Source organism: Oncorhynchus mykiss, chromosome 10 (assembly GCF_057628025.1).
Source record: "Oncorhynchus mykiss isolate SJ-2025 chromosome 10, ASM5762802v1, whole genome shotgun sequence".
Classification (NCBI taxonomy): domain Eukaryota; kingdom Metazoa; phylum Chordata; class Actinopteri; order Salmoniformes; family Salmonidae; genus Oncorhynchus; species Oncorhynchus mykiss.
Genome location: NC_143031.1, coordinates 48,167,716 through 48,195,313, shown reverse-complemented (window position 1 = coordinate 48,195,313; position 27,598 = coordinate 48,167,716). Strand labels below are relative to the sequence as shown.

The following is a 27,598-nucleotide window of genomic DNA, read 5'->3' as shown; positions in this document are numbered from 1 at the left end:
CCACCAATCACAGCAGGCACTGCGTCACTCCAGGGGCTTCTTCCTAGTGCAGTATATTGGATTGTTTATTTTTGTTATTAAAATGTGTCATTCTTTTTTGTTTTTGATCCTGAATAGTGCAATTGATGTGTGGTTATGCAAACTCATCACACTGAAATGTAACAAAAAAATGAAAAAACAATTTTGGACCATATAAAGGTTCAGGGCTGGACCAAAAACATCCAGGGTTGAAGCCCCGGAAGCCCCGGCCTAATGACGCCACTGGCTGTGTGTAGTAGTTCAAGTGCCACCCATTCATTTGATGAGGCCTTTGCACCCATAAAAAAGCCACACAACACAGGAGTATACGAAGTATATAACCAATTGTATTTCCCCTCTGTCAATGTACTGTACACATATTAAGGTTAATTTCACAGGAACACTTTACAATATCATTGAGTTAGGACAGGGATATACTCTGAGAAGTTTATGTTAAATGGCACGTCATAAAAAAAACCAAGATGAAATGACAGGAATTGAAAATGTAAACATGATACAACAGAGAGAATGGCAACAACAGACAAAGATAGCCAGGTTTTTCAATGTACATGAAATGAAGAAATGAATCAAAAGAGTGCACATCATCCTTTGTGTTTTCTCTTGATACGTTTACATACAATCACTAACCTGTCCTTAATGGAAATGTCATGTTATTCAACATTGCAAAAAATTAAATACTTATAATGTGTCTCTGTAGTCAGACAATGGTGTCTCATCATAGACAAAATGCTCCCTTTCATCTGTATCGGATTAAAAGGAAAACATTTTTTATAAACGGAACTGCAGGAATGGTAACAAGAGATACACAGAAGTATCTGAGAAGTAGCTATACAATTCACAAACCTTCAATAGTTCATCTCACAGAACAGTCTTTTATTCATGGGTAGAAAAACCAGAATACATGTTTGGTTTGCTTTCAAAGGTAACACAGTATTTATCTCTCAAAGAGATTTTTCTACTGTTTGTGCCTTTCCAGTTTTTTTTTTGTGTGCCAATTTTGAAGAAGGAAAGCGAAAGCCAGCCTCTTGACACAAGCTTGAACATGTCCCCCCCCCCCCCCCCCCCCTCCCACAGGAACAACCAGAAAAAGTTATTCAAAAGTGACTGTGTCCTGCAGCTCCCTTTCATATTCACTGTCTCTACTTTCCTTATAGGGGGATCTGGCTGGAGTGTTGACAGTGGTAACCGTGGGGGCAGAACATCTCTCACATGTAGTATATTTTTCATGTCTGTTCCCCCCCCCCCCCCCCCCTGTCTACTCCAACAAACACAGAAGCAATGCTTTTTCAAACCCAATACATCTATACATACAAATATGTTTACAGAGCAATGTCTTTGCTACAGTAGTGTTTTGCTTTTTGAGATTTGTTAAGCTTGAGGAACTTGTTCCTGGATGGAATGAATGACACTGTCGGTTTGGTGATCTCTTCTCACACAGAGATGAGAGAATCCAGCTCATCTCATCCATCCAATGGTGTGGGTTTGTTGGCTAAATGATGCTGTGAACTGGTGTATTCCCTTTGAAAACCTGTATTTTCCCAAAAGGAAACATGGTTCAATGATATTGGACCATTAACATAGCACCATGGACAACCAGAGAGATAGACAGAGTTGAAAGCCGTTTTACGTGGGATAACACAAAATGGGTTAGGCTAGTCTGCAGAGAAGGTGGGTCACCCAATCTCCAAATATGGGTATGGCTTTAGTTTAATCTAGTAAACTCTACTGGGTTGCTCTGTCCTTATCTACCATAATGACCTTTCAGTACACACTGATACCGCTGACTTCATTACAAAGACATAGGGACTTGAGATAGAGCATGATGAACTGACATTCATGCAAACTTGGTTCTATAGTACAATGATTTAAACTGAGTTTTCACTGGGAACCATAACCATACAGTTGATAGATATTGGTGCTATATACAAACACAGCTAAATGGATATGCTTCTTATCCTGTATGAAATGGTATGTTATCCAATACAATATTTGGTATGTGATACAAATTCTCAAAGCATAATTTAACAGGAATTGTGGAAATACTGATCGCAAATTGGATTTATTTTTTTGTGTGCCACAAATGTAACAATTACACCCTACACTTTGGATATTTATCTAGACGATAATGTGGAAGTGAAATTCTTTGTGAGAACCCCCTTTCCATGATTTTCCTCCATCCCAGTGTACCCCAACAGTCCCAGAGTACCCCCAACAGCACACATCTTTGTTGCTGCCCCGGACAAACTCACCTGATTCAACTGATTGAGGGCTTGATGATTAGTTGACAAGTTGAATCAGGTGTGCTTCTCTGGGGTATTCGAGGACTGGAGTTGGGAAACCCTGCTCTAGCCTATCTCTCTCGTTCTCTCGTTCTCTATCCATCCCTCTCTTAGACATAATACTCTTTGTCTTTGTTCTTCTTGCCCTTGGTTACTGTCTTAGCTACTGCAGCCGTGGTTGTGCTTGGTGTCTTCTCTAGCTTGACCATGGCCCCATTGCCCTCGGAAACTGGGTTGCTGATGAAGTTGTGTCCCTGGTCCGTCTGGTAGGAGCCCTCGTCACGGTTGCGGTACTTGTACATGGCGTAGAGGAGGATGAGAATGCAGAGGGCAGCAGCTGCCACAATGCCAACCACCATCCCTGTGGTGCTACTGGACTCTCCGATCCTATCCACCAGGCCGGGGTGCATGACCTTCTCACCGGGGGCTGTAGGGTCGGCTGTGGGCACATGGGGGAAATTGGGGGGGTAAGTTAGTCCAGGTGTATACCGGGATGACGGAGGGGCAGGGGGCAGAAGCACCTGGTCACGGGTGTTCATTTTGCCCGCAGGGATGTGGAGCTGGTCAGGGTTGGTGGTGGGAGCATAAGGAAGGGGGCGGGGATTGTGGGGTTTCTGTGCCCCGCCCTCACCGACGGCGGGGGGAGGAGGAGGATGCAGGACTGTCCTATCAGTGACCAGAGGGGAGTTTTTGTAAAAGTCCTCATCATCTGATTCCGTCATCTCCCCAGAACCGAAGGCCGAGACCTCCACAGGGTCACCGCAGTCCTCCTGATCCGGGGGGCAGGGAGGGTGAGGGTTGGACAGCATCAGGGACACTTTGGTGGTCTCAAGTGGGGACAGGGAGGTGGGAGGAGGGGGGATAGCAGGGTAACGGGTGGCGATGGATGGGGGCTCAAGGGAATCCACTGTTATTATAGGCAACACTAATTCACCTCCTAGAAAAGAAAAAGAGAGGGCAGGAGACACACATTAGAGGAGCATTAGGAGACCCCAGACACGAATAATGAACAATTGTGCTCATTACATTACAAACACAATGTGCTCATTATATAGCTACAATGTTCCTAATCATGTAATATTACGCCATGTAGGGGCAAGATAATTAATATGGAAGATATTTAAGTATACAGTATTATCTATAATATGGATTTGCTTACAAGATCACATTTCACATCTCTTATTACAAATAAAAAAAGACAGCAAACCATGGGATAAGGTCACTTACGTACATCAACATATTGCCACATGATTTTTGCATGAAGAGAAAAACAAATTCAAAAACAGCTGCATAACATTGACATACATCCTTAATCATTTGATTTGCAGTTGCAGACGGATGTGTGCATGCCAGTAACAATATTTGCTAGTTTCCTGAGGTTGAACATCCTTGATGTTGATAGGAACATAACCACACCTCCTCAAGCCACCTCAACAAAATGACCCCAAAAAATCGAGACAAATATCAAGGTTAGGAAGACAACGAAAACAAGACAAGGGCCCGATTCACTGGATAAATTGTGACATCTTTATAGGGCAAACTGGCGACAAGTAACGGCAATTGTCTATCATGATCTAATGTCGCTTTTGAAACTCTTGAAACATTTGCATGAAAACAAGCCTTTTATCACACAGGCGAGTCAGAAAATACGACCCCTTCTTACATCACAGGAGGTTGGTGGCACCTTAATTGGGGATGACAGGCTCGTGGTAATGGCTGGAGCGGAATAACTGGAATGGTATCAAATACATCAAACACATGGTGTTCCAGGTGTTTCATGCATTTAATTTGCTCCGTTCCAGCCATTATTATGAGCCGTCCTCCCTTCAGCAGCCTCTTGTTTCGTACAGTTGAAGTCGGAGGTTTGCATACACCTTAGCCAAATACATTTAAACTCAGTTTTTCACATTTCCGGACATTTAATCAGTAAAAATTCCCTGTCTTAGGTCAGTTAGGATCACCACTTTATTTTAAAGAATGTGAAATGTCAGAATAATAGTAGAGAGAATGATTTATTTCAGATTTTATTTATTTTATCACATTCCCAGTGGGTCATACGTTTACACACACTCAATTAGTATTTGGTAGCATTGCCTTTAAATTGTTTAACTTGGGTCAAACGTTTTGGGTAGCCTCCTTGCTCGCACACAATTTTCAGTTCTGCCTACAAATTCTCTACAGGATTGAGGTCAGGTTTTTGTGATGGCCACTCCAATACCTTGACTTTGTAGTCCTTAAGCCATTTTGCCACAACTTTGGAAGTATGCTTTGGGTCATAGTCCATTTGGAAGACCCATTTGCAATCAAGCTTTAAGAGAATTTTCAATCCCAATGATAATAACTATCAATCAATAGCTTTGACCAATCCCAGAGGTTTGAAAGACTATGGGTGTAATAATAATTAGGCAGCTTAAAGACTCAGCTTATGCAAAAGATTAGTACCGTTTATTCAGAGAACGTTCTAAAGTCCATTATACAAAGAAATCAATTTTATAGCTGCGCACATACTTCCACACAAACAGTAGGTGAGTTTTATCCTTCTCCATAGTTCTCACCACTGTGTATCACTACCCAGCCGACAATTCCATTCCCCCGAGATTAGGGAAACCTTGAGAAGTATGCCATCATAAGTTCCTCAGAGGCCTAGCCAGGTCGGTCCAAACACAGTTTAACTGTTCTCGTTTTTTTTCTTTGGGACTGTCACGTTCTGACCTTACTTCTTTTGTTATGTCTTTGTTTTAGTATGGTCAGGTTGGGTGGGTTGTCTATGTTCGTTTTTCTATGTTGTGTTTTGTGTTTGGCCTGGTATGGTTCTCAATCAGAGGCAGGTGTCGTTAGTTGTCTCTGATTGAGAATCATACTTAGGTAGCCTTTCCCACCTGTGTTTCGTGGGTGATTGTTTTCTGTTGAGTGTTTGTATCTGCACCAGACAGAACTGTTTCGGTTTCGTTCGTTCACTTTGTTGTTTTTGTTCAGTGTTCTATTACTTTATTAAAAATATGGACACTTACCATGCTGCGCATTGGTCCTCACCTTCTTCCAACGGCCGTTACAGGCACACACATACAAGTTCAAATCCTAAGCTACGCCTTGCTCAGACAGTCTGTGATTTTCCACTATACAGATACATTGTTTAATCTAATTCTGACTAAAACTACACATAATTTTATGATTCTAATCAATTTCATTCAATTATAAGGTTTCAGAGTGGAATTATTTTATCATTATCTTTCAACATATACATTATTTTATGACTGATGTCTTGAGATGTTGCTTCAATACATCCACATAATTTTCCTGCTTCATTATGCCATCTATTTTGTGAAATGCACCAGTCCCTCCTACAGCAAAGCACCCCCACAACATGATGCTGCCACCCCCATTCTTCACGGTTGTGATGGTGCTCTTCGGCTTGCAAGCATCCCCCTTTTTCCTCCAAACATAATGATGGTCATTATGGCCAAACAGTTCTATTTTTGTTTCATCAGACCAGTAGACGATCATTGTCCCTGTACAGTTGCAAACCGTAGTCTGGCTTTTATATGGCGGTTTTGGAGCAGTGGCTTCTTCCTTGCTGAGCGGCCTTTCAGGTTATGTCAATATAGGACTTGTTTTACTGTGGATATAGATACTTTTGTACCTGTTTCCTCCAGCATTTTCACAAGGTCCTTTGCTGTTGTTCTGGGATTGATTTACACTTTTCACACCAAAGTACATTCATCTTTAGGAGACAGAACGCATCTCCTTCCTGAGCGGTATGACAGCTGCGTGGTCCCATGGTGTTTATACTTCCGTACAGATGAACGTGGTACCTTCAGGCATTTGGAAATGTCTCCCAAAGATGAACCAGACTTGTGGAGGTCTCCAATTTTTTTTCTGAGGTCTTGGATGACTTCTTTTGATTTTCCCATGATGTCAAGCAAAGAGACACTGAGTTTGAAGGTAGGCCTTGAAATACATCCACAGGTACACCTCCAATTGACTCAAATGATGTAAATCAGCCTATCAGAAGCTTCTAAAGCATGACATAATTTTCTGGAATTTTCAAAGCTGTTTAAAGGCACAGTCGACTTAGTGTATGTAAACTTCTGACCCGCTGGAATTGTGATAGAGTGACTTACAAGTGAAATAACCTGTCTGTAAACAACTGTTGGAAAAATGACTTGTGTCATGAACAAAGTAGATGTCCTAACCGACTTGTCAAAACTATAGTTTGTTAACAAGAAATGTGTGGAGTGGTTGAAAAACGAGTTGTAATGACTCCAACCTAAGTGTATGTAAACGTCCGACTCAACTGTACATGTAATACATTTCATGAGTAACCCTAGTAATGAATGTGACTACAATGAAGCCCTGCTGCATTTTGCGCGATTTGGCGAGCGAAAGACTAGAACGTAGAAGAGGAAATGTTCCTCTGTCTGTCTCAGAGCCAGGTGTGCCACAGATCTGTCCAACCCTACTCCTGACCTTCACCATAATGGCCTTTCAGACTCTGCCAGGACATTTGTGTCTTTGCAGCTTGTCTTTGACAGCTCACACTGGCCAGGGCCAGGCAGGCAGTAGTGAAATATGGAGCAGAAGCAGTGATAGCTGTAGGAATAGGAAGATCAGTCATCCACAAACACCAGAACCTTCTATGAGCTTGATATGATGAACACTGCCTCCGACAACCAAATGTAGACCTACATGACGGCCTCAGCTATCCCCCCCCCCCCCCCCCCCCTGTTTGTTTCTTATTTTGTTTATGGGAGTGCACAAGGATAGCATGAGATCTTCTCATCTTGAGATAAGATCTTGCTAGCTAGTGGCAGTAGTGAAATCTCCCCTAACAGCGAGTTCAAAGCAGAGGTAGTAGCCGAGGAAAAGACGAGCGATGAGAACAGACAAAATTACAACTTTGAAAGTAGCGATAGGGCTAGACCAAGGCTACATTCGGTTTTATCCATGAGCTCGTTAAAACTAGCCTATTGGTCCCTAGTGTAGGAAGACAGTAGGTGATCCTAGGAGGTCCTGTTCCCTCCTAGGGCCTTGGTATGACACTGAACCCCAGGCCAGGGCTGACAGACAGACTCACCTGTTCCAGGCTCACACTCCTCCAGGTCCTCGTCATCACTGGGACACTCAGCAGAAGCCACCAAGATGTCATCCGAGTTCTGAGACTGAGGAGAAGAAGAGGACACAACGTTGGCGCTTTGTTATCTATACAGTATTCAGTCTTTAAAACTCTTTCGTGGTCAACGTCGAACATTAATAATTATAATAATGTTTAATTATTAAACAATAACACAAAGTTATCCCCGCAAAAGAAAGCCTTGCAAGTGAAAGTTCATTACTTGAGAATACTTCAGGAGAACTCAGGCTGGGGTATTGCACTCCTTGCTGTTTCCACCAGGTCAATATTAGAAAAACAGTTAATTATGGGCCAGGGTTCAATTTCACAGTGCTAGTTTCATGATGCAATGATTGTGCTCAAACAGAATCATCCATTTTTTTTCTTTCCTACTACCTTCTGTACCTAGACATACATTTATATCCCAGACATATACAGAAGCTACATAAATATCATATACAGTGAGTTCCAAAAAGTATTGGGACAGTGACATTTTTTGTTGTTGCTGTTTTGAAATGATACAATGACTATGAGGTTAAAGCGCAGACTGTCAGATTTTATGAGGGTATCTTCATCTTTATCGGGTGAACGATTTAGAAATAACTCCTTTTGTACATAGCCCCCCCCATTTTACCAAATGGGACCAGAAGTATTTGGACAAATTCACTTATATGTGTATTAAACTAGTAAAAAGTGTAGTATTTGGTCCCATATTCATAGCATGCAATAACTACATAAAGCTTGTGAATGGATGCATTTGCTGTTTGTTTTGATTGTGTTTCAGATTATTTTGTGCCCAAAAGAAATTCATGGTAAATAATGTCATGTGTCATTTTGGAGTCACTTTTATTGTAAATAAGAAAATAATCTGTTTATAAACACTTCTATATTCATGTGGATGCTACCATTTGTACGGCTAATCCTGAATGAATCGTGAATAAGGAGTGAGAAAGTTACAGAGGCATAAATATCATACCCCCCCAAAAAATGATAACCTCCCCTGTTATTGTAATGGTGAGAGGTTAGCATGTCTTGGGGGTACGATGTTTGTGCATCTGTAACTTTCTCCCTCATCATTATTCACAATTCATTCCTGACTACCTATAACCATGGTAGCATCCACATGAAGGTCGAAGTGTATAGAAAACATATTATATTCTCATTTACAATGCAAGTGACTCCAACATGACAAAATACATTATTTACCATTAATTTCTATTGGGCACAAAACAATCTGAAACACGACCAAAACAAACAGAAACTGCATCCAACAAGTTTGTAGACTTACAAGCTTGATGTAGTCATTGCGTACACGGAATAAGGGACGAAATACTAAACTTTTGACCACTTTAATACACATTATAAGTGAATTTGTAGCAATACTTCTGGTCCCATAAAATGGAGGGACTATGTACAAAAAGTGCTGTAATTTCTAAATGGTTCACCCAATAATGGACGAAAATACCCTCAAATTTACGTTGACAGTCTGCGCTTTAATCTCACAGTCGTTGTATCATTTCAAACCCAAAGGTCTGGATTACAGAGCCAAAACAACAACACATTTGTCACTGTCCCAATGCTTTTGGAACTCACTGTAGTTTGATCCGGAGATTACACGACTGCATCAGTTTGTCCTCACATGTCAAGGCACAGAAACCTCACGATAAATCATATCTGCACATGTTTGATATGAGACACCACTTCTTTTTTTTTTGACAGCTCTCACATACAGTATATTAATCATTGGACTGCCCTGAGCTCTTCTCAAACAATGTTCCATCAAACTGTCATCGCAGTTTCGAAGACAATGTTTTCAATTCAAACATGTATTCAACTGTCACAGTGTATTATTCACCCACATAAAATATCAAAGGAATAGACACAGTGAACTATTTTGAGGAGAAAAGGCAGTGTCAGTAAATGTAGTAATAAATGTGGTCACTACAAGCAGGTGTGGCCAACCCTAAAGCTGTCTGCCATTATGACCTTCTGAAAGAGCATTGAAATTCAACAAGGGCTAGAGAAATCTAGTCCATGTAAATCTATGCTAATGACCTCGGTTTGCATAGACAGGGAGGTTTGACATTGGAGGTAAGCAGTTAGGCCATGATTGACATCAATTTATCGCCTTCATTATCGTATGGCCAAGCCTAATCAACTGATTTAGCTGGAGGAAGTAGCCTTAGCCCCGCCGTACGGTATCAATGCATTTACAGGGTTCGGATTTAGCTGGAACTTGACATGCTTGCTGGGCAATGGCTGTTACAGAGTACTGTCATTCATCAAATGTGTTTTCAAGACGTCTGGAGGCGTGGTTAGTGTATGAAAAGTTATCTAAAGCTTTGTTTTTTCACAGCAAAGCTTTAGCAACTGGGATCAGAACAATTGCTTGGCCGTGTGAAAACTGTAGGACGATTAAAGAGTTGTCTTGTCTGGCCCTTGTGTCTTACTGTCTAATCCACACATAACAAATAACGGCATCGTTGTGGCGTTTTGATTCTCTAATTAAAACATGCTTTATTGCTGCATATTAGATCTGCCTGACTGCGTACATAAAACAATTACTCCCTCCCTTCCTGTGTCTGTGTATACAACGCCTGTAGTTTCATAAGCAAGTTTATTGTTTCTGGTGGAACTGTAGGTATTATTAATTTGGTTTGTTTTCGTAATTTATGACATGACGCCATGACAAATGTTCGTCTCAGGTACACGAAACACTTTCAATGTAAACCACTGCCTGGGGAAATGATTACAGTATCTTATATCCCACTACTGTCGTCTAATGGCACAGAGGGAGTTAGCTGACTGTGAGAATGATTGAGCTTGTGTTGTTCAGTAGCACACGTGCTAATCTTATGAGGAACCTAGAAAGTACAGGATGGAGAATAAATCATAGCCACAACAGAAGAGAGAGGATTGCCAAGTGAATACACTGTCGCACCCTGATCTGTTTCACCTGTCCTTGTTATCGTCTCCACCCTCTCCAGGTGTCGCTTGTTTTCCCCAGTGTATTTATCCCTGTGTTTCCTGTCTCTCTGGGCCAGTGTATTTATCCCTGTGTTTCCTGTCTCTCTGGGCCAGTGTATTTATCCCTGTGTTTCCTGTCTCTCTGTGCCAGTTCGTATTGTATGTTTTCAAGTTAACCAGCGTGTTTTCCCGTACTCCTGCTTTTTACTATTCTCCCTTTTTCTAGTCCACCCGGTTTTGACCCTTGCCTGTTTCTGGACTTTGTTCCCGCCTGCCTTGACCACGAGCCTGTCTGCCACTCTGTACCACCTGGACTCTGATCTGGTTTTGACCTTTTTGCCTGTCCACGACCATTCTCTTGCCTACTCCTTTTTGGATTAATAAACATTGTAAGACTCCAACCATCTGCCTCCTGTGTCTGCATCTGGGTCCCGCCGTATGTCATGATAAACACAGGTGTTTGTCTCTCCCAATCAGAGTGTTAGAGAAAAAATGACTTTGAATATAACTTAAACTTGTACTGTTTAATATTTCAAGTGACTAATGTTGTTTGAAATATTCAGACAGCCCGTGAACATAAATGATGTTTTCATGTGTAGAAAGGACAAGCTTGGCAGTTAGAAACATTCTGTTGGGAGCCTAATAAGAGCAGCTCTGAGGTGGTCTCTCTGTAAACCCCCCCCCCCCCCCCCCTCTCTTTGCTCTGCTGGTCTCCCTAGGGCTATTTATATTAGTCCAAGGTTCTACGTGGGGTTGAATTGTGGTTCATCAACATTCATGCAAATGACTACCGGATCGCTGGATATGGAAATAGGCAGTTTAGCCATGACTGGCATAAATTGTTACTGAGTGTGACCTTCAATCATATCTTGATCAACAAAGCCAAAGGCTGAGGGGAAAAAAAGGTTGAATCCAAGAAATGGGGGCGTATTAAAGGATGGAGGTCCCTTGACAACTTACACTGAATGTGGTGGGGCCTTTTGCGTGGATCTATATGCCCACAGGCGGCCTAATACATATGCAAGTTGGTGTAGAAAAGGAAATATAGCTCTGTCTGCTAAAAAAAAAAAAACTGTAAATGTAGCTTTTGGGGGATTTACAGCTTTGTAGCTGAAAAAAAGGAGAAGAAAAGAGTGCATCACGCTGCTGAGGGAGTTTTAAAAACAGCACAATGACTTCCACAGGGTCTGGTGGTTTTTTATCTGGTGTGCACTGTGACCATGACATTGAAAAGGCATCATACATGAATTAATTTCCCCCAACAAACCAGGAAAACACTTCCAATTGAGAGCTAACGTATGTTCAAAGACGTGTCTAGGTCCAGTGCTTTGTCTGTGCTCCCTTCTTGAAAGCTCTTGGTCTTAATGAGTAATTACAGCCTCTTATTGGCAGAGGCATGCCAGCATGGTTATGTTGAAAATGTGCAAAGGAATTGAGAGAGAGAGAGAGAGAGAGAGAGAGAGAGAGAGAGAGAGAGAGAGGGAGATTGGTCCTGTGAAAGTGCTCTTTAAGGGTTGTTTGGATTTGTCTGCCTGGTGAGTGGCTAAATGAGCTATAATGTAGATGGAGTGTCTGTCTCATGCAGCCAACCTCCTGATAATGGACATATTGCCTGTCTGGCGGAGTCCCTTCGCAAAACCTTCCCATCTAAATGGTTACTTATGCTGTCTGTCTAATGCCTTCAGTCCTAACACGAGCTCACCCACAGTCCTTGTCACAGTCACCTCTAACATTAGGAAAACACCATACGTACAGCTCCTTATAGTACAATGATAAAACCAGGATTACTGAATGAGGGACAACATATGAAGGTTAACATACTGATTAAAATGGCTAGTCTTAGTTAGCAGTCATCATTACATCACCTAACGCACCATTGGTCACTAATAACGTTCAACATGGCTCTAGTACCCTGCCTCGCATGCCCCCACCCGGCCTTCCCTCTGACCTGGGAGATGCTCTCCCTCATGCTGGGTGAGCGTTGCCTGCGGGTGGTGGTGGTGGCCATGGTGGTGGTGGTCTCCATGATGGTGGTGGACATGTCGGAGGCTGCCAGTGGGGTGGTGGAGGTGGTCTCAGTGGTCAGCACAGACAGGGAGTCTCCCACCAGCCTCAGGTTCCCCTCAGCCTGGACACTGGGGTCATTCTCTGCCGCCAGCGTCAGCACCTGCAGGCCATTATAGTAGAGGCCAGAGATCTGGCCCTGGAACGGCCGGCCCTTATCCTGACCCCCGATCTTTATCGCTGCCTGGCTGTTGAAGATAGTCAGCTGTCGTCCTGTAGTGAGGTAAAGGAAGAGGAGGAAGAGGGATCGAGGTCGAAAGATAGAAATGGAGAGAAAGGAGAGAGACACAAACAGGCGGACATCCAATTACAGTATGAGTTATACCGTTCTAGATACCCAGAAGGGCCTTGGCAACAGATTTGGAACTCAGCACAACAAGTTAAATGATGGAAGTATATGTTAAAAGCTTGTCTGAAATGTTCAACTCAATGTCAGTGGTCTGGTTTGTATATTTAGTCATCGTACTGGTCACATATATTGGCCCAATATATTCTGAGGGTAAGATGTGGTTAGTTTGAATGTTATATTGGTCAAGTATTTTCAATCTTCAATTGAGTTAGTGAATTGGCTCAATCCTGGTCACAGGGTCCAAACAAATGTGCTTTTCAAATCAGTTAAGTGTTTGCGAGAGGGGAAGATGGCACAACAATGCGTATAATTTGACTTACATTTCACTATCAGTGTGTTTACATAGAGTAATGTGAGAAAAGAGTGTCATGGGAAATTGTAAGCACATTGCTTTCCTCCATTAAGCACAGGGAGTTGTTTCTCTGAATTGAAGGACAGCTAGGGACAGGGCATTTCCCCTTCATCCTCTCAGTCATAAGCTGACGGACCAATCAGCGTTGCTCCTCTGGGACCCACTGTACTGAGTGGACTGACTACCTCTGGTGGAAGGGAAGTGTTTTCCCCCTCCCTTCCTCCCTCGGGTTATCTAACTCCACCACTGACAGCAGCATTGGTAAACACGGTCCCTGTTACGTCACCCAGTGAGTTCAGCATGTCGAGAGAGGGTAATGTCGTGTGCCAATCTCAGGAGAATTCTAATGAACTATGTAGCTGAGTGTTGCAGTGACAATAACCTAGAGGTCTGTCAGGGTCTCAGCCCCTTTGTCCCTGAATGTCTGTGACATGGTTGCCAGGGATGCAGGGAAGTCATCTGGAGTTATAGCAGGGAGAGTATAGTGGTGTTTAGTGGGGTCACGTTAGTGCGTGGTTTTTAGCATGGTCAGTCAACCACAGCGTGGACTATACATGACTAGAGAATTTAGAGGGACCAGGATGTGAAATCAAGTGGAAGGTTTATTGTGGATACTTACACCTTGTTGCAAGAACCACAAACATTAGATGAAATGCTCTATGTTCCATTACCAGCTAATTATCCCAGTTGTTTAACAGGTTAGTTATCACTTTAAATATGTTTCTGTCACAAGAAGTATAAACAGATAACAACAAGGTAAGAAAATCAGCAGCATCTAATTAAACACAATAATTGGAGGGACGTTGTCGGAGGGTTAGTCAGGGGTTACGTTTAGTTCATTAATTTAAAAATCTCTGAAGAGGTGCAGCATTCCCAAATGGTCTTGGGGATTGCAAAGAATACCTACTAGATGTACTGTTACCCATTTGGTATATATATTTCTTTAGAATGGTACTAAATGAGCCGGGGTACGTTACTCGAAATGCCCGAGGTGGCTGTTGGAGGATATATATCTAGGTTCCCATCCTAGTCACTACGATCCACAGTCAATTTCAGTCCAAATATACCCAACGTGTAGCTCTATACCGTACATAGGTAACAGCATTTGATCCTTTGCCTCTTGGCACTGCACCTCTTACAGGGATTTAGACAGAGGGATTTAACTGGATTTAGTAACTGTTTAATGGATTCATTCATTTTTTTCGGTTTACCTTTGTCGAGTAGCCACTCGTCAACTACCCGACCAAGTCGGTATGGGATTCTTTGTCTAGCAATAACCAGGCGCTCATTATCAAAGTTCCCTTCAAAGAATTTGGAGAGACAGATTAGAGGTTAAAGTCTGGAAGTTGAAAGATCACAAGGTTAGAGACAGGGCATCATGGCTAACACATTTAGCAAGTTATCAATTTTAACCCAGCTTCAGGTTAAAAGAAACTTGTGCTTTACTTAGTGGTATTTAGTTAAGGGACAGTAACAAATGGTACATTAGTTAGAATGGTGTTTATTTCTATTTATAACATACTGAGCTGGATCATTTAGGGGGATTGGTGTAATTATGACATTTTTAGCAAAGCATCAGGGCTTAAATGCATACAAAATAGAAGAAGAGATTGAACTGTAATTGGTAGAAAACAGCAAGAAAGCAACAATGCATGCATTCAAAAGATAACCATTTAGAAGCATGAGTAAATGTCAAGAAGACATTTTCTGGTTGTTCTCATGTCAATGGAAGGGCGATGGCGTCTGTTAAGGGAAGTAGCCTAGCAGGGTTCTTTATTCTTGACGAAAGGGATTCATGATATCATCAAAATGTTATACACAGACATTTCAATCAATTGTTGTTATTTACTCTGAACAGATATACTTTATGTATACAGTATAAAACAGTCTGTTAAGCGTGATTAACTTTACAGATATAAGATTAGTATTTATTTGTGGAAGACATATATTTCTTTCAACTTTTAGCCCCTTTTCTCCCCAATTGGTAGTTACAGTCTTGTCCTATCGCTGCAACTCCTCTATGGACTCGGGAGAGGCAAAGGTTGAGAGCCATGTGTTTTCCCGAAGGACGACCCTCCCAAGCTGCACTGCTTCTTGACACACTGCTTGCTTAACCCGGAAGCCAGCCACACCAATGTGTCGGAGGAAACATCATCCAACTGGTGACTGAGGTCAGCTTGCAGGCGCCCAGCCTGCCACAAGGAAATGGGATAGGGCCTGCCAAACACTCCCCGAACCCGGATGATGCTGGGCTAATTGTACGCCGCCTCATGGGTCTTCCGATCAAGGCCAGCTTTGACACAGCTTGGGATCGAACCCGGGTCTGTAGTGACACCTTAGACCACTGCGCCACTCGGTAGGCCCTATTGAGGACATTCTATTGTGAACAAATCAAAGGCTCCCAAGGTATGGGATATGACTCTATCTCCTACTAGGCATTGCTTTAATGAGATAATTAATTTTCTCCCTTGTCTGTGTGACTGTGGATGACACGCCTTGTATCAGACTCAAAATGAAATAACGAACCAAAAGAAGGACCACAATGGCATCTGAACTTTCTCTGTGACAGTTCTCATCTAGCTCAAAGCCCTCATTTCCACTGCTCTACTCCTTTCACATACGGTTACAGTAATGTTATGATTGGGCCAATTACTGACTGGGTTAGTGCCCCATTGGTGGAGTGCTAGAGTGGATGAAGCAGCCATTATAAAATAAAAAGAACCTTGGTAAAACTAGCCTTGAGCAGCACTCCACTTGACTGTACTGGAACCAAACACCTGCGGTAGCATAGTAACCTAATCTTACCCTGGTGCTCTTAACCTACCTTGAAGATACAGTACAACAAAATGCCTGTGCCAAATATGGGTATACAACTGATTGTCTGACTAGACACGACTTGTTATGTCAGATCATGTATTGAATATCAGGAAAGTGGAGATGGAGAGAGTTCTCTGTCATTGAGAACAATACCTTTACTAAAGTAGTTAGAGAATAGCTGAACTGCCCCTATCAATTACAATCTAGAAAATCATTGACACATTTTGGAGAATTCTTATTGTTAGTTTGGCCAGTGTGAGTGGAAAAGAAACAGATCATTAGATACTACATGAATCATAAGGATGCAATGTAAAAAATGTTTTGGATTTGATTTGTCAGATTGCATGGAGGAGAGACAGAAGGTGAAGGGACAAGGAGCAGACGACAGAATATTATTTTTTAACCTTAATTTCAACTAGGCATGTCAGCTAAGAACAAATTCTTATTTACAATGACGGCCTATACCGGACGACTCTGGGCCAATTGTGCACCGCCCTACGGGACTCCCAATCACGGCCGGATGTGACACAGCCTGGATTCAAACCAGGGTTTGTAGTGACTCCTCTTGCACTGAGATCCAGTGTCTTAGACCGCTGCGCCACTTGAGAGCCACACACACATCATCAGTGCTCTCATATAAAAGCTCATTTTACAGGCGGGGGGGGAGGGGGATAAAACGAAAGCTGAGATTTGGATGAGGGTTCCTTCATTGCTCTGAGGCTGTGCGAAGATCCCATTCTCAGCATCCACTCTGCCACCGGCCAAGCTGGCTGCTACAATTACTACGAAGAATCCGAATCCATCCTCTGCTAGATGTACTCGGCAAGGCAGCTTGAGGGAAGTGTGTCCATTTCAGATTGTTATTAGATTGTTTATGCAGTAGTTATCTCTGCCCACCATGTGGCGACTCCATAAAGTGCTCTGAATAGATAGAATAGTGAAATGGCACATATCAAAACTGAATGCTGGGGCGTGCTGAAGAAAACAAATCAATTTACTCTATGGCAGAAGGCAAACTTCCAATTCCATTTGGACTTGCTTGCCAAGAGCATCCAACAACTGTCCCTGAATTGATGTGATATTTTCTGTTTGATGGCTTGAGCTGGAATAACCGTGCACCTTCCTCCTTGTCTGTGTTGTTAAAATACAGCCTGGGTATCTCTCTCTCTCACACTCTCTCTCCCTCTTTCTTTTAATGTATACTTATCTGGCGCTCCCACTCATCCCACCCATTTCAAAGTGTCCTGCTCCATGCCTTACCTGGTGGGTAGCGCTCGACCGGCTGGTTGTCCACCTGGAGGGTGGCGTTGCCACCACTGCGTGTGAAGCGCACAACATGGTACTTGCCATCGCTAACTATGACAGCCGGCTCATCAATGGTGATGTCGTCTGTCCCCACGTTGAAGATCACGCCAATCTTTCCTTGTTCCTGGAGATAGAAGAAACAGAAGAGATGTTTGACTTGGGGTGTCTGAAGTGAAAATGCAAGCGAGAAATTCCCAAATATAAAAATGTGTTGAAAATAGTGGCAGCTGCTGTACTACTGATGAGTAAAGACATTGGTATTGTTTTTGTTGTTACAGAGCTGCAGGGCTGGAAGTACCCTTGGTTGAGCAGCCCAGAGTTATCCTCTGTGACATGGGCAGTATATTAGACTAGTGCATCTCTATCCGTTCCATTCACCACACGCTTCCCTCTGCGGTCTGCATCAGGCTCCCTGATGTGGCTCACTAAAGACATGACCCTGCTGGTACTCGTCTACCAGAAATGACCTTACCCATCCCTCTCACTGCGTCTTCTATCACACCTGGAATCTCCATAACAGGCCAAAGTCACTGCCTCAGTCTGCCTCAGCTAGGAAACTGGGCTGGGGAGCCCATTCACTACCGCGCGTGCGGGCGCTCTGTGCCCGAGCGGGCTTTGCACGTCTGTAGCCCCTGTGATGGGACTACAAGGTCACAGTGGTAATGTGGCAGTGTGAGAGCAGACTCACCTCCCTGAAGACCAGACCAGCGGTCTGACAGCTTCAACAATATTCCATCCCAATCTACAGGGTGACAACCAAGCTTACTTCACACATCATTTGGTACTGTCAGTAATTTGGGATGTGGTATTGTGTCTTCATGAAGATGACAAGCAACCGGCAGGTTTTTAAGCGGGTAGCTCGTGAATTGATTCCCACACAGCCATTTGATGAGCAGAACAGAAACCAGTCGATCCTTCAGTGTAGACATCTGAAAGGTCAAACTGCCAAAAGGTTGTCACCAACGATGAGAGAATATGGAGCCTCTCACCACTCTGGGTCACCTCAACCGTCACTTCCTCAGGATAAATGAGGACAAAGTTAGAGGAGCATTACAGCCACCAGGAAATGATACTATGTAATATCCTGTCCATCCATACACTGCAGTGTCATGATGGTCATCTGTTATCGGTTATCTAGTTAAAATCTTGTCTAGTTATTTGATGACTTATCTTTTTTATTAACAAAGTATGGGATTTGCACAGATGTAGCACCGATCCATTACATCAGTGTTCTGAACTGACAGAACCTTGGAGTGACCCCACCACTGCTACCACCCAAACAGCACAGCCCGTCAGTGTGTCCTCCGCTGCCTATTCCCCATAGGTAAATATTATACTTTTATACTCCTTTGCCAAGATAATCCATCCACCTGACAGGTGTGGAATATCAAGAAGCTGATTAAACAGCAAGATCATGACACAGGTGCACCTTGTACTGGGGATAATATAAGGCTACTCTAAAATGTGGAGTTTTGTCACACAACACAATACCACAGATGTCACAAGTATTGAGGGAGTGTGCAATTGGCCCGCTGACTCCAGGAATGTCCACCAGAGCGGTTGCCAGAGAATTTAATGTTAATTTCTCTAAAATAAGCTGCCTCCAAAGTCGTTTTAGAGAATTTGGCAGTACGTCCAACCGGCCTCACAACCGCAGACCACGTGTAACCATGTCAGCCCAGGACCTCCAATCCGGCTTCTTCACCTGCGGGATCCTCTGAGACCAGCCACCCAGACAGCTGATGAAACTGAGGAGTATTTACAGGGCATTCGGAAGGTATTCAGACCCCTTAACTTTTTCCAAATTTTGTTACGTTACAGCCTTATTCGAAAATGGATTAAATAAAAAAAATCCTTATCAATCTACACACAATATCCCATAATGACAAAGTGAAAAGAGGTTTTTAATTATTACAAATAAAAAGCAGAAATACCTTATATAAATATTCAGATCCTTTGCTCAAAATTGAGCTCAGGTGCATCCTGTTTACATTGATCATCTTTGAGATGTTTCTACAACTTGTTTGGAGTCCAGACAGGATGACCACATCAGTGAATCAACCCACTCAGGTGACGCACCCCCTCCAGGGACGGCATGAGAGAGCCCCAGTAAGCCAGTGACTCAGCCCCTGTAATAGGGTTAGAGGCAGAGAATCCCAGTGGAAAGAGGGGAACCGGCCAGGCAGAGACAGCAAGGGCGGTTCGTTGCTCCAGAGCCTTTCTGTTCACCCTCCCACTCCTGGGCCAGACTACACTCAATCATATGACCCACTGAAGAGATGAGTCTTCAGTAGAGACTTAAATGCACTGTATGTCTGTAATAAAGCCCTTTAGTGGGGAAAAACTCAGTCTGATTGGCTGGGCCTGGCTCCCCAGTGGGTGAGGAGCCCTCCCAGCCCCACCCATGGCAGCACCCCATCCCAATCATGTGAAATCCATAGATTAGGGACTAATTTATTTATTTCAATTGACTTTTTTCTTTTAACAACTGAAATTGTTGCATTTTGCGTTTATATTTTTTGTTCAGTATAATTATTTTTAAATTTTTTTGTCATTTAGCAGACACTCTTATGCAGAATGACTTACAGGAGCAATTGGGGCTAAGTGTCTTGCTCAAAGGGACATCAACAGATGTTTCACCTGGTCGGCTTGGAGATTCGAACCAGCCACCTTTCGGTTACTGGTCCAAAACTCTTGATCGCTAGACTACCACCAACCACCAACAGTTGGTGCAGAAGCTAGCTCCTCCCTTTCCTTGGAGATAACAGTTCCGTTTGGGGTCAAGAGCAAACTCCTTCAGTCTGCATTCCTCACATTAAGCCCTGTGATTTCTCCTGAATCCACAGTGCAGTAGGGGAAATGTATCGGAGCCCAGTGTTTCAAGTTAAGGAGAGCCCCTACTGTGCACTCCACATTTCTCATGCTGAAAGATCCCATTTTACAATCACCAAGTGTGACGTTCACTGACCCCATCAGTTATTTTCATGGAATTACAGGGTGACATTTCTCCTGGTGCAGCAGGGACCTGGGCTGGGGAGCGAGGGTGTGGGCTGGGGTATGTACAGGTTACATGGAAAGGCAGAGTACTTGGCTATTAGGAAAGGTGAGGGAAAGGACATGTTCTTCTCCAGTATTTACTGCCCTCCGGCTCAACCCCACGCGGCGCCATAAATTAGCTTGCCTGTTGAACGGCTGCCTGCACCAGTCAAAGGCATGCCCGTGTAAGCTGTGACTAAAGAGCAGGCTCAGGGTGTCTCCCACTCTTAGGCCATGGACACGGTCACTGGCCCAGCTGCTCAGTGTGAGCTATTGTCCCCTTGCCACCACCTGGGTTATGTTCCTATAATTTGCCATGCTGTCGCCAACACCTGTGTGTTCAGCCTGCTCCCAGTGCACTTTAGTTCACATTGCAGGGGGAACTGGGTGGATGCAACTTTGCAACTATTTAAAATGTAGTCACTCTGTTATTTACCACTGTGACTGGGGAACATGAAACATAGCTAAGAACAACAATGAAACTCACTCCACACCGCCACTCTGCTACTGAATGGTGCTGACCGAGGCCAGGGGATGTGGTGGGTGGTGTACATTAAGAGCAAAGCTATGAGAGCGTAGGCCCACTTTAGTGTGTTTCCGTGTGCATAGGAGGGACCACAGTACATCTTAACATGAACATCATGTTCCTCTGTTTGATGCATAGTGTAGAGTGGACCATCTCATGTTCTTCAAATAAGGGGAGTGATTTCAATCCAGTCTGCTCCTGTCTTGCCAGCAGCGGTCCAGTCACAGACAAAGCAGGTCCACACCAGACTTCTCTCTGTCCTTCTGATGGTTCTCCTGGTCTTTATAAACCAGAATCTGGACAAGTAGTGTCAGCTCGAACCCCTTTTAAGCCTCCGTGTCCTTTATTCTCACTGATTTAGAGTCCACGTTGAAGCCAGGCAATTGCTGGCTGTTGTTATCAGCAGTAGTAACAGTAGAGAGAGCAGAACCATCAGCGCTGTAGGACTGTAATATCTGACAAATCCCTATAAGAGCCTAAAGAACCATCTTGACTAATCTGGCCTGGAGGTATAGTGCCATCCCACCAGTCCCTGCACATCGGTGGGCTGCCGCAAGGCAAAGAAAGGCCTTTGGTCCCTTCAAATTGTGGTCTTTGTGAATATTGCAGTGACTTGAGTTTCCCATGGCCTCAGGGCTAGGGCTGCAGACACAACTGCTCCTCACTTTTTTTTCACGAAGCTATTCATATTCAGATGAGTGAATCGAGATGAATCACTTAGATTTCAGTCTTCACTGTCCTCCCAACCAAATGCACATGCCCACAAATACCATATTAGAAGCCCAAATACATTATACTATGTTAAAAGTGCCACTGTGAAGCCTCTGTTTTCAGAAAACATGTCTTGCAATGGATTTAAAGGGAGCTACAGTACACACTTACTCCACGAAGGAATGCAATTCTCACCTGAAAAACAAGTAAATGGAAGCCTGCTTGCATATTGGAAATGAATATGAATTCAAACCAATGAACTAGGTTCTGTTTCAAAGAACTAATTTCTACATTAGAGAAACAACCATGCTAAAACATAACGGATATACGACAGTGATGATTCCTAGATAACTTGGAATAGTACAGTATGCATGCACCAAAAAGGGACGTTAGACATCAGACAGGACTTGGGTAGATTAGCAGAGTTTTTAACATCCCCAGCAATATTGCCATATTTGGTATATTGAAAAGCTTGAAAGTCACCTTTGCTTATTTCTCTTTGACATTCCCCCCGTGCATAGCAGTGCTATTTTGCAGTCTCGCCCAAGGCTAAATTCTCATTGCCCTTGAGGCATGCCATGTAGAATTCATAAAGCAGCCATGGGGCTCTCTGGACCTAAGTCAGCCCCAGCCAGCCCCCAGCTCTGGATAGGACAGCCATAAATCATTGAGTGGCTGTGGCTCTAGGGCCGGGCCACAGACGAGGAGCTGAGCAAGTCCATTTGTCCTTCTTGATCACATTATGGCCTGTTCTCTCTCTCTCTCTCAAATCAAATTATATTGGTCACATACACCTGGTTAGCAGATGTTAATGCGAGTGTAGCGAAATGCTTGTGCTTCTGGTTCCGACAGTGCAGTAAAATCTAACAAGTAATCTAACAATTCCCCAACAACTACCTAATACACACAAATCTAAAAAGGGGGAATGAGAATATGCGGCATAGGAAAGGTGCAATAGATGGTATAAAATACAGTATATACATGTGATATGAGTAATGTAAGATATGTAAACATTATTAAAGTGACATTATTTAAAGTGGAATTGTTTAAAGTGACTAGTGATCCATTTGTTAAAGTGGCCAGTGATTGGGTCTCCATGTAGGCAGCTGCCTCTCTGAGTTAGTGATTGCTGATTAGCAGTCTGATGGCCTTGAGATAGAAGTTGTTCTTTAGTCTCTCGGTCCCAGCTTTGATGCACCTGTACTGACCTTGCCTTCTGGATGGTAGCGGTGTGAACAGGCAGTGGCTCGGGTGGTTGTTGTCTTTGACGATCTTTTTTTGCCTTCCTGTGACATCGGGTGCTATAGGTGTAATGGAGGTCAGGTAGTTTGCGTTGTGCAGAACGCTCCACCCTCAGCCGCAAGGCCCTCCATTTGCTGTACCAGGCTGTGATACAGCCCAACAGGATGCTCTCGATTGTGGATCTGTAAAGGTTAGTCAGGGTTTGGGTGATGAGTTTCTTCAGCCTCCTGAGGTTGAAGAGGCGCTGTCGCTGTCTGTGTGTGTGGACCATTTCAGTTTGTCGTTGATGTGTACGCTGAGGAACTTAAAACTTTCCACTTTCTCCACTGCTCAATGTGGGTAGAGGGGTGCTCTATCTGCTGTTTCCTGAAGTCCACGATCATCTCCTTTGTTTTGTTGATGCTGAGTGAGAGGTTGTTTTCCTGACACCACACTCCGAGTGCCCTCACCTCCTCCCTGTAGGCTGTCTCGTCGTTGTTTGTAATCAAGCCCACTACTGTTGTGTCGTCTGCAAACTTGATGATTGAGTTGGAGGCGTGCATGGCCACGCAGTCGTGGGTGAACAGGGAGTACAGGAGTGGGCTGAGAACACAGTGGGGCCCCAATGTTGAGGTGAAGATGTTGTTTCCTACCTTCACCACCTGGGGGTGGCCGTCAGAAAGTCCAGGACCCAATTGCACAGGGCCGGGTTGAGGCCCAAGGCCTCCGGCTTGACGATGAGCTTGGAGGGTACTACGGTGTTGAATGCTGAGCTGTAGTCAATGAACATCATTCTTACATAGGTATTCCTCTTGTCCAAATGGGATAGGGCAGTGAGCAGTGTGATGGCGATTGCATTGTCTGTGGACCTGTTAGGGCGGTATGCAAATTAAAGTGGGTCTAGGGTGGCCGGTAAGGTGGAGGTGATATGATCCTTGACTCGTCTCTCAAAGCACTTCATGATGACAGAAGTGAGTGCTACCGGGCGGTAGTCATTTTGTTCAGTTATCTTTGCCTTCCTGGGTAAAGGAACAATGGTGGCCATCTTGAAGCATGTGGGGGACAGCAGGCTGGGATCGGGAGTAATTGAATATGTCCGTAAACATATTGAGTCGCTCTGCTGACTCAATAGCACCACACAGTCAACGTGCTGTACAACACCTGTTTGACAGCCAACTTAGGGCAGCATCTTTCCCTGTTCTGGTAAATAAAGGCCAAGCCTTCCAGGGTATTTCTTCCCCAAACACTGTGTTTGGGCATTAACATGGTCTGGCAGGTTCTGTCAGGAGAGGCCATTGTTAGCCTTCCACCCTGCTGTTGTGACAACGACATTGGCGCTTGTGGGGGCATTTCCCAGGCCTCTGGCTGCCCACCGTCTGGAACATAAAGACCCACCGACCAACCACTCTGTCTGGGTGCAGTTTCATGTTCCTACCTGCAGCTACTCTTCTGCTCCATGGCACACACAGCACAGATGGCCCATATCCCGATCGTAACATTTGGGCCAGTTTCAAAGGATAAAGTAGAGCAATCATAGTGTGAGCCTGAAGGGGAGGCATGTCTAAAATATGAGCCTTTACAGGCGTATACTGGGCGTATATCGCATTTCACTACCTCCCAGTAGGCATTTGAACGTAAAAAAAAAAAAGAAAACATTTTAAAAAGTCAAAATGCATTTTTGGGGTTTCAGAAATGCCTTCTTGAACATGTGAACTTACATGTGCCTTAATAACAAACTCAGATGTCATCTGTAAATATAAATAAAATGTGAATTCTCAACTATTTAGACACAGAGAAAATACAGAATCTTGCCTAGCCATGATTGGTTGAGATAATGAGGGGACTGGGACATTCACGAGAAAGAGAGCCCATTCAAATGGCTCATCCTGCACTTTGCAACCACGGATATTTGAAAAGGCCCATTGGATTTACTAATATTTTCATCATGGACAACATGCAAAGTGTAGATACAGCTTTCAATACCAGTGGTGTCCTGAATACAGCTACTGGTATCGACACAGCTCTATCTTCTGTGACGAAAGCAGTCTGGAGTGGTAGAAGCGTGGGAAGGATTATTTTTGAAAGTGTTTCAGTCTGCTATGAATCATCATAATCCAGACATCGGTAAGCATCTGTTAAAATGCTAAAATAGCTACATGCACATACGTTGTGGTCTCAACTGTATCAAAAAGTAATTTCATTGCTAGCGATTGTTAGCTATATAGCTAGCTAGCTACACAGTTCCATACAGGTACCATTATAGCAAATATATTTCTAACTAACCCAATATAGTTCATCTGTGTCGTTTACAGTGGGAAGAAATGAAGCATAGTGTCACGGTCGTCATAAAGAGGAGACCAAGGCGCAGCTTGGTAAGCGAACATAACTCTTTAATAAAAGAGAGAACACTGAACTAAACCAAACCGAACGAACAAACGAACAAACGAACGAACGAACGAACGAACGAACGAACGAACGAACGAACGAACGAACGAACGAACGAACGAACGAACCGTGAAGCAATATGGCTAGTGCAGAACAGGCAACTAAACATAGAATATAACCCACAAAACCAAAATGGAAAATGGCAACCTAAATAGGATCCCCAATCAGAAACAACGATAAACAGCTGTCTCTGATTGGGAACCAATTCAGGCCTCCATAAACCTACATATACCTAGACATACCAAAACCCCATAGATATACAAAAAAAACCTAGACAAGGCTAAAACACACACCACCCTCACCCTCACACCACACATAGTGGGCAGAACAAGCAAGGAGGTGGGCAAAGCCAAACACGAGCTAGTGAGATCCTATTGGCGTCTTTATGGCATGTATTTGCATATTTCCATTTGGGAATGCCTCCTCTGTGAAGTGGACAAACTTAGTTCGACCTTGCACTCCTTCTAAACTACGCAATTTAAAAACAACTGTGGCAAAGTATCAAGTCTATAAAAAGCGCACTGTGTTCGTAACAGTTTTTAGTTTTGGGAACAGAGAAATGTTTTGAGATCAGATGTTTCCTCAATGACAAAATTAGCAGAATGTCGGCCCAAATTCACCCACTGTAGTTCCATCCTGTCCCACTACCCACGACTGGACTTCCTCTCACTACCATATTTGGTGGTGAGAAAATGCTCTAAAAGGATGTTTCAGCTTTATAGCCCCTGTGACGTGTCTGGGTTACCCCTTCTGTCTGTGGTTATTTTTGTATTTTTAATTTCACCTTTATTTAACCAGGTAGGCTAGTTGAGAACAAGATCTCAGTTACAACTGCGACCTGGCCAAGATAAAGCAAAGCAGTGCGACACATACAACAACACAGAGTTACACATGGAGTAAAACAAACATACTGTCATGACGTTGGATAACATGGCTATGAAGTATACGTCTTCAATCCTACCTCCACTACAATAGTGGAAGACAGTGACTGGTAGTAAAACTACTACAGACTCACTCGACACCAATTCTGACTGACCTCCAGACATTGACCTGAAAATAACCTGACTACGTCAGACTCATTCTGAACAAGTTGTAATCTGCCAGGATACTTGGTTTCCTTCCCTTGACATGCGTGCTTGCGTAAGCATAAACACACATGCACAACAGAACATCCAATTAGGATTTATGCTAGGATCACTTAAGGGTCCGAGATGAATACCAGCCTTAGTAAAGTTGAACACTTATTTTGGGTAGCTATAGCACTCACCAGTTTTCTTCTCAGAAGTCCATAAGTCATCCCTGTAGACTGCCCAAAACTAGTGCCTTACAGCTGTAGACTTCATATAGTTATCAACTTAGGATAGTACCCTAAGCAACACCCCACAAATTAGGAAAGCCCTAGATATGACATTAGACAATATAGATTTTAAGGTTGTTTTTTTGCATGTCCAGCTGGTAATCTAGCCGGCTGGTAATTACGAAGATAAATGTTTGCTAAATCTAGCTAGTTATCTTGTGTCTGCATTGATATTGTTGGGATGGAATCAGGTTAAGTGTGTGCAGGGCATTTTAGTACAGCTGTAGCAGTCACCAAGCAATAACAACTATAGGACATGAATTAATTCATGTTTTATTATATTTTTCTGGAATTTGCCTTTCAGCATAAACCTGCTCTTCGTCACCAGTACAAGGAGATGACGAATGGTGAACAAGCAACACTTCGGGTATTTTATCTTTGTACTTTTACTTATTGCCTGGACTTGGGGGTCAATGAATGTTATTGCTGGTATGCAAAGGTTTTAATGTCTTGTCTATTTTTTTCTCTGCTTTCCTCCTTTACAGTTTGAATTATCTGGAGCCTGGTGTTGTTGTGGCCAAGGAGCTTCCACTCAGATGGAACCAGGTCAGCTGCTGTGCAATGTTGACTTCCTTCCATAGATGTGAAAGCATCCCCCGGACTGGACAAAGCGAACATATATTTTTAAGAAGATCAGGACTTTTGCAATGAAAAGGCTATGGACATAACATGTCTTGCTCCGAAGAGTAGGACAGAAATACGCCTTCAGGCACATGACCTTGACATGGCGTTGCCCTCTTTGAGAACAGCGAGCACCATCCCCCGCTCTCTGCTTCTACAACCAGACTGCTGTGGGCAGAGTGAGGTCGTAAATTCCTAAGGAAAACCTTGCCTCATGGTCACACAGTATAGAGAGTGAAATTTTCATGGAGCACAAAGGAATTGCTTCCACCTTACAGAACTCGAGGTACGAACACATTTCATGTTCCGGAGAAAGTATAAAAGATCGGTGAAGAATCCAGCTACGAACTGGTCCGTTTGTTACAACTTGGGAAGCTCAAGAGAGACGGTGTGGCCACA

At 43.4% G+C, this 27,598-nt stretch overlaps 1 protein-coding gene across 2 annotated transcripts in view; it reads right to left on the bottom strand.

The window, feature by feature from the left end:
* Nucleotides 1-347: 347 nt before the first annotated feature.
* Nucleotides 348-27,598, bottom strand: part of LOC110533130 (neurexin-2) — a 442,565-nt gene continuing 415,314 nt past the window's right edge. The window contains exons 17-21 of one of the 2 annotated variants that reach the window (XM_036933224.2): nucleotides 17,238-17,406; nucleotides 14,372-14,461; nucleotides 12,344-12,672; nucleotides 7,393-7,477; nucleotides 348-3,255 (exon numbers count right to left, since the gene is read on the bottom strand). In XM_036933224.2, the coding sequence (XP_036789119.2) occupies nucleotides 2,429-3,255; nucleotides 7,393-7,477; nucleotides 12,344-12,672; nucleotides 14,372-14,461; nucleotides 17,238-17,406 (1,500 nt within the window). In that variant the 3' untranslated portion in view covers nucleotides 348-2,428. The remainder of the gene's footprint in view (nucleotides 3,256-7,392; nucleotides 7,478-12,343; nucleotides 12,673-14,371; nucleotides 14,462-17,237; nucleotides 17,407-27,598) is intronic. The other variant, XM_090186900.1, reaches the window with a different exon arrangement.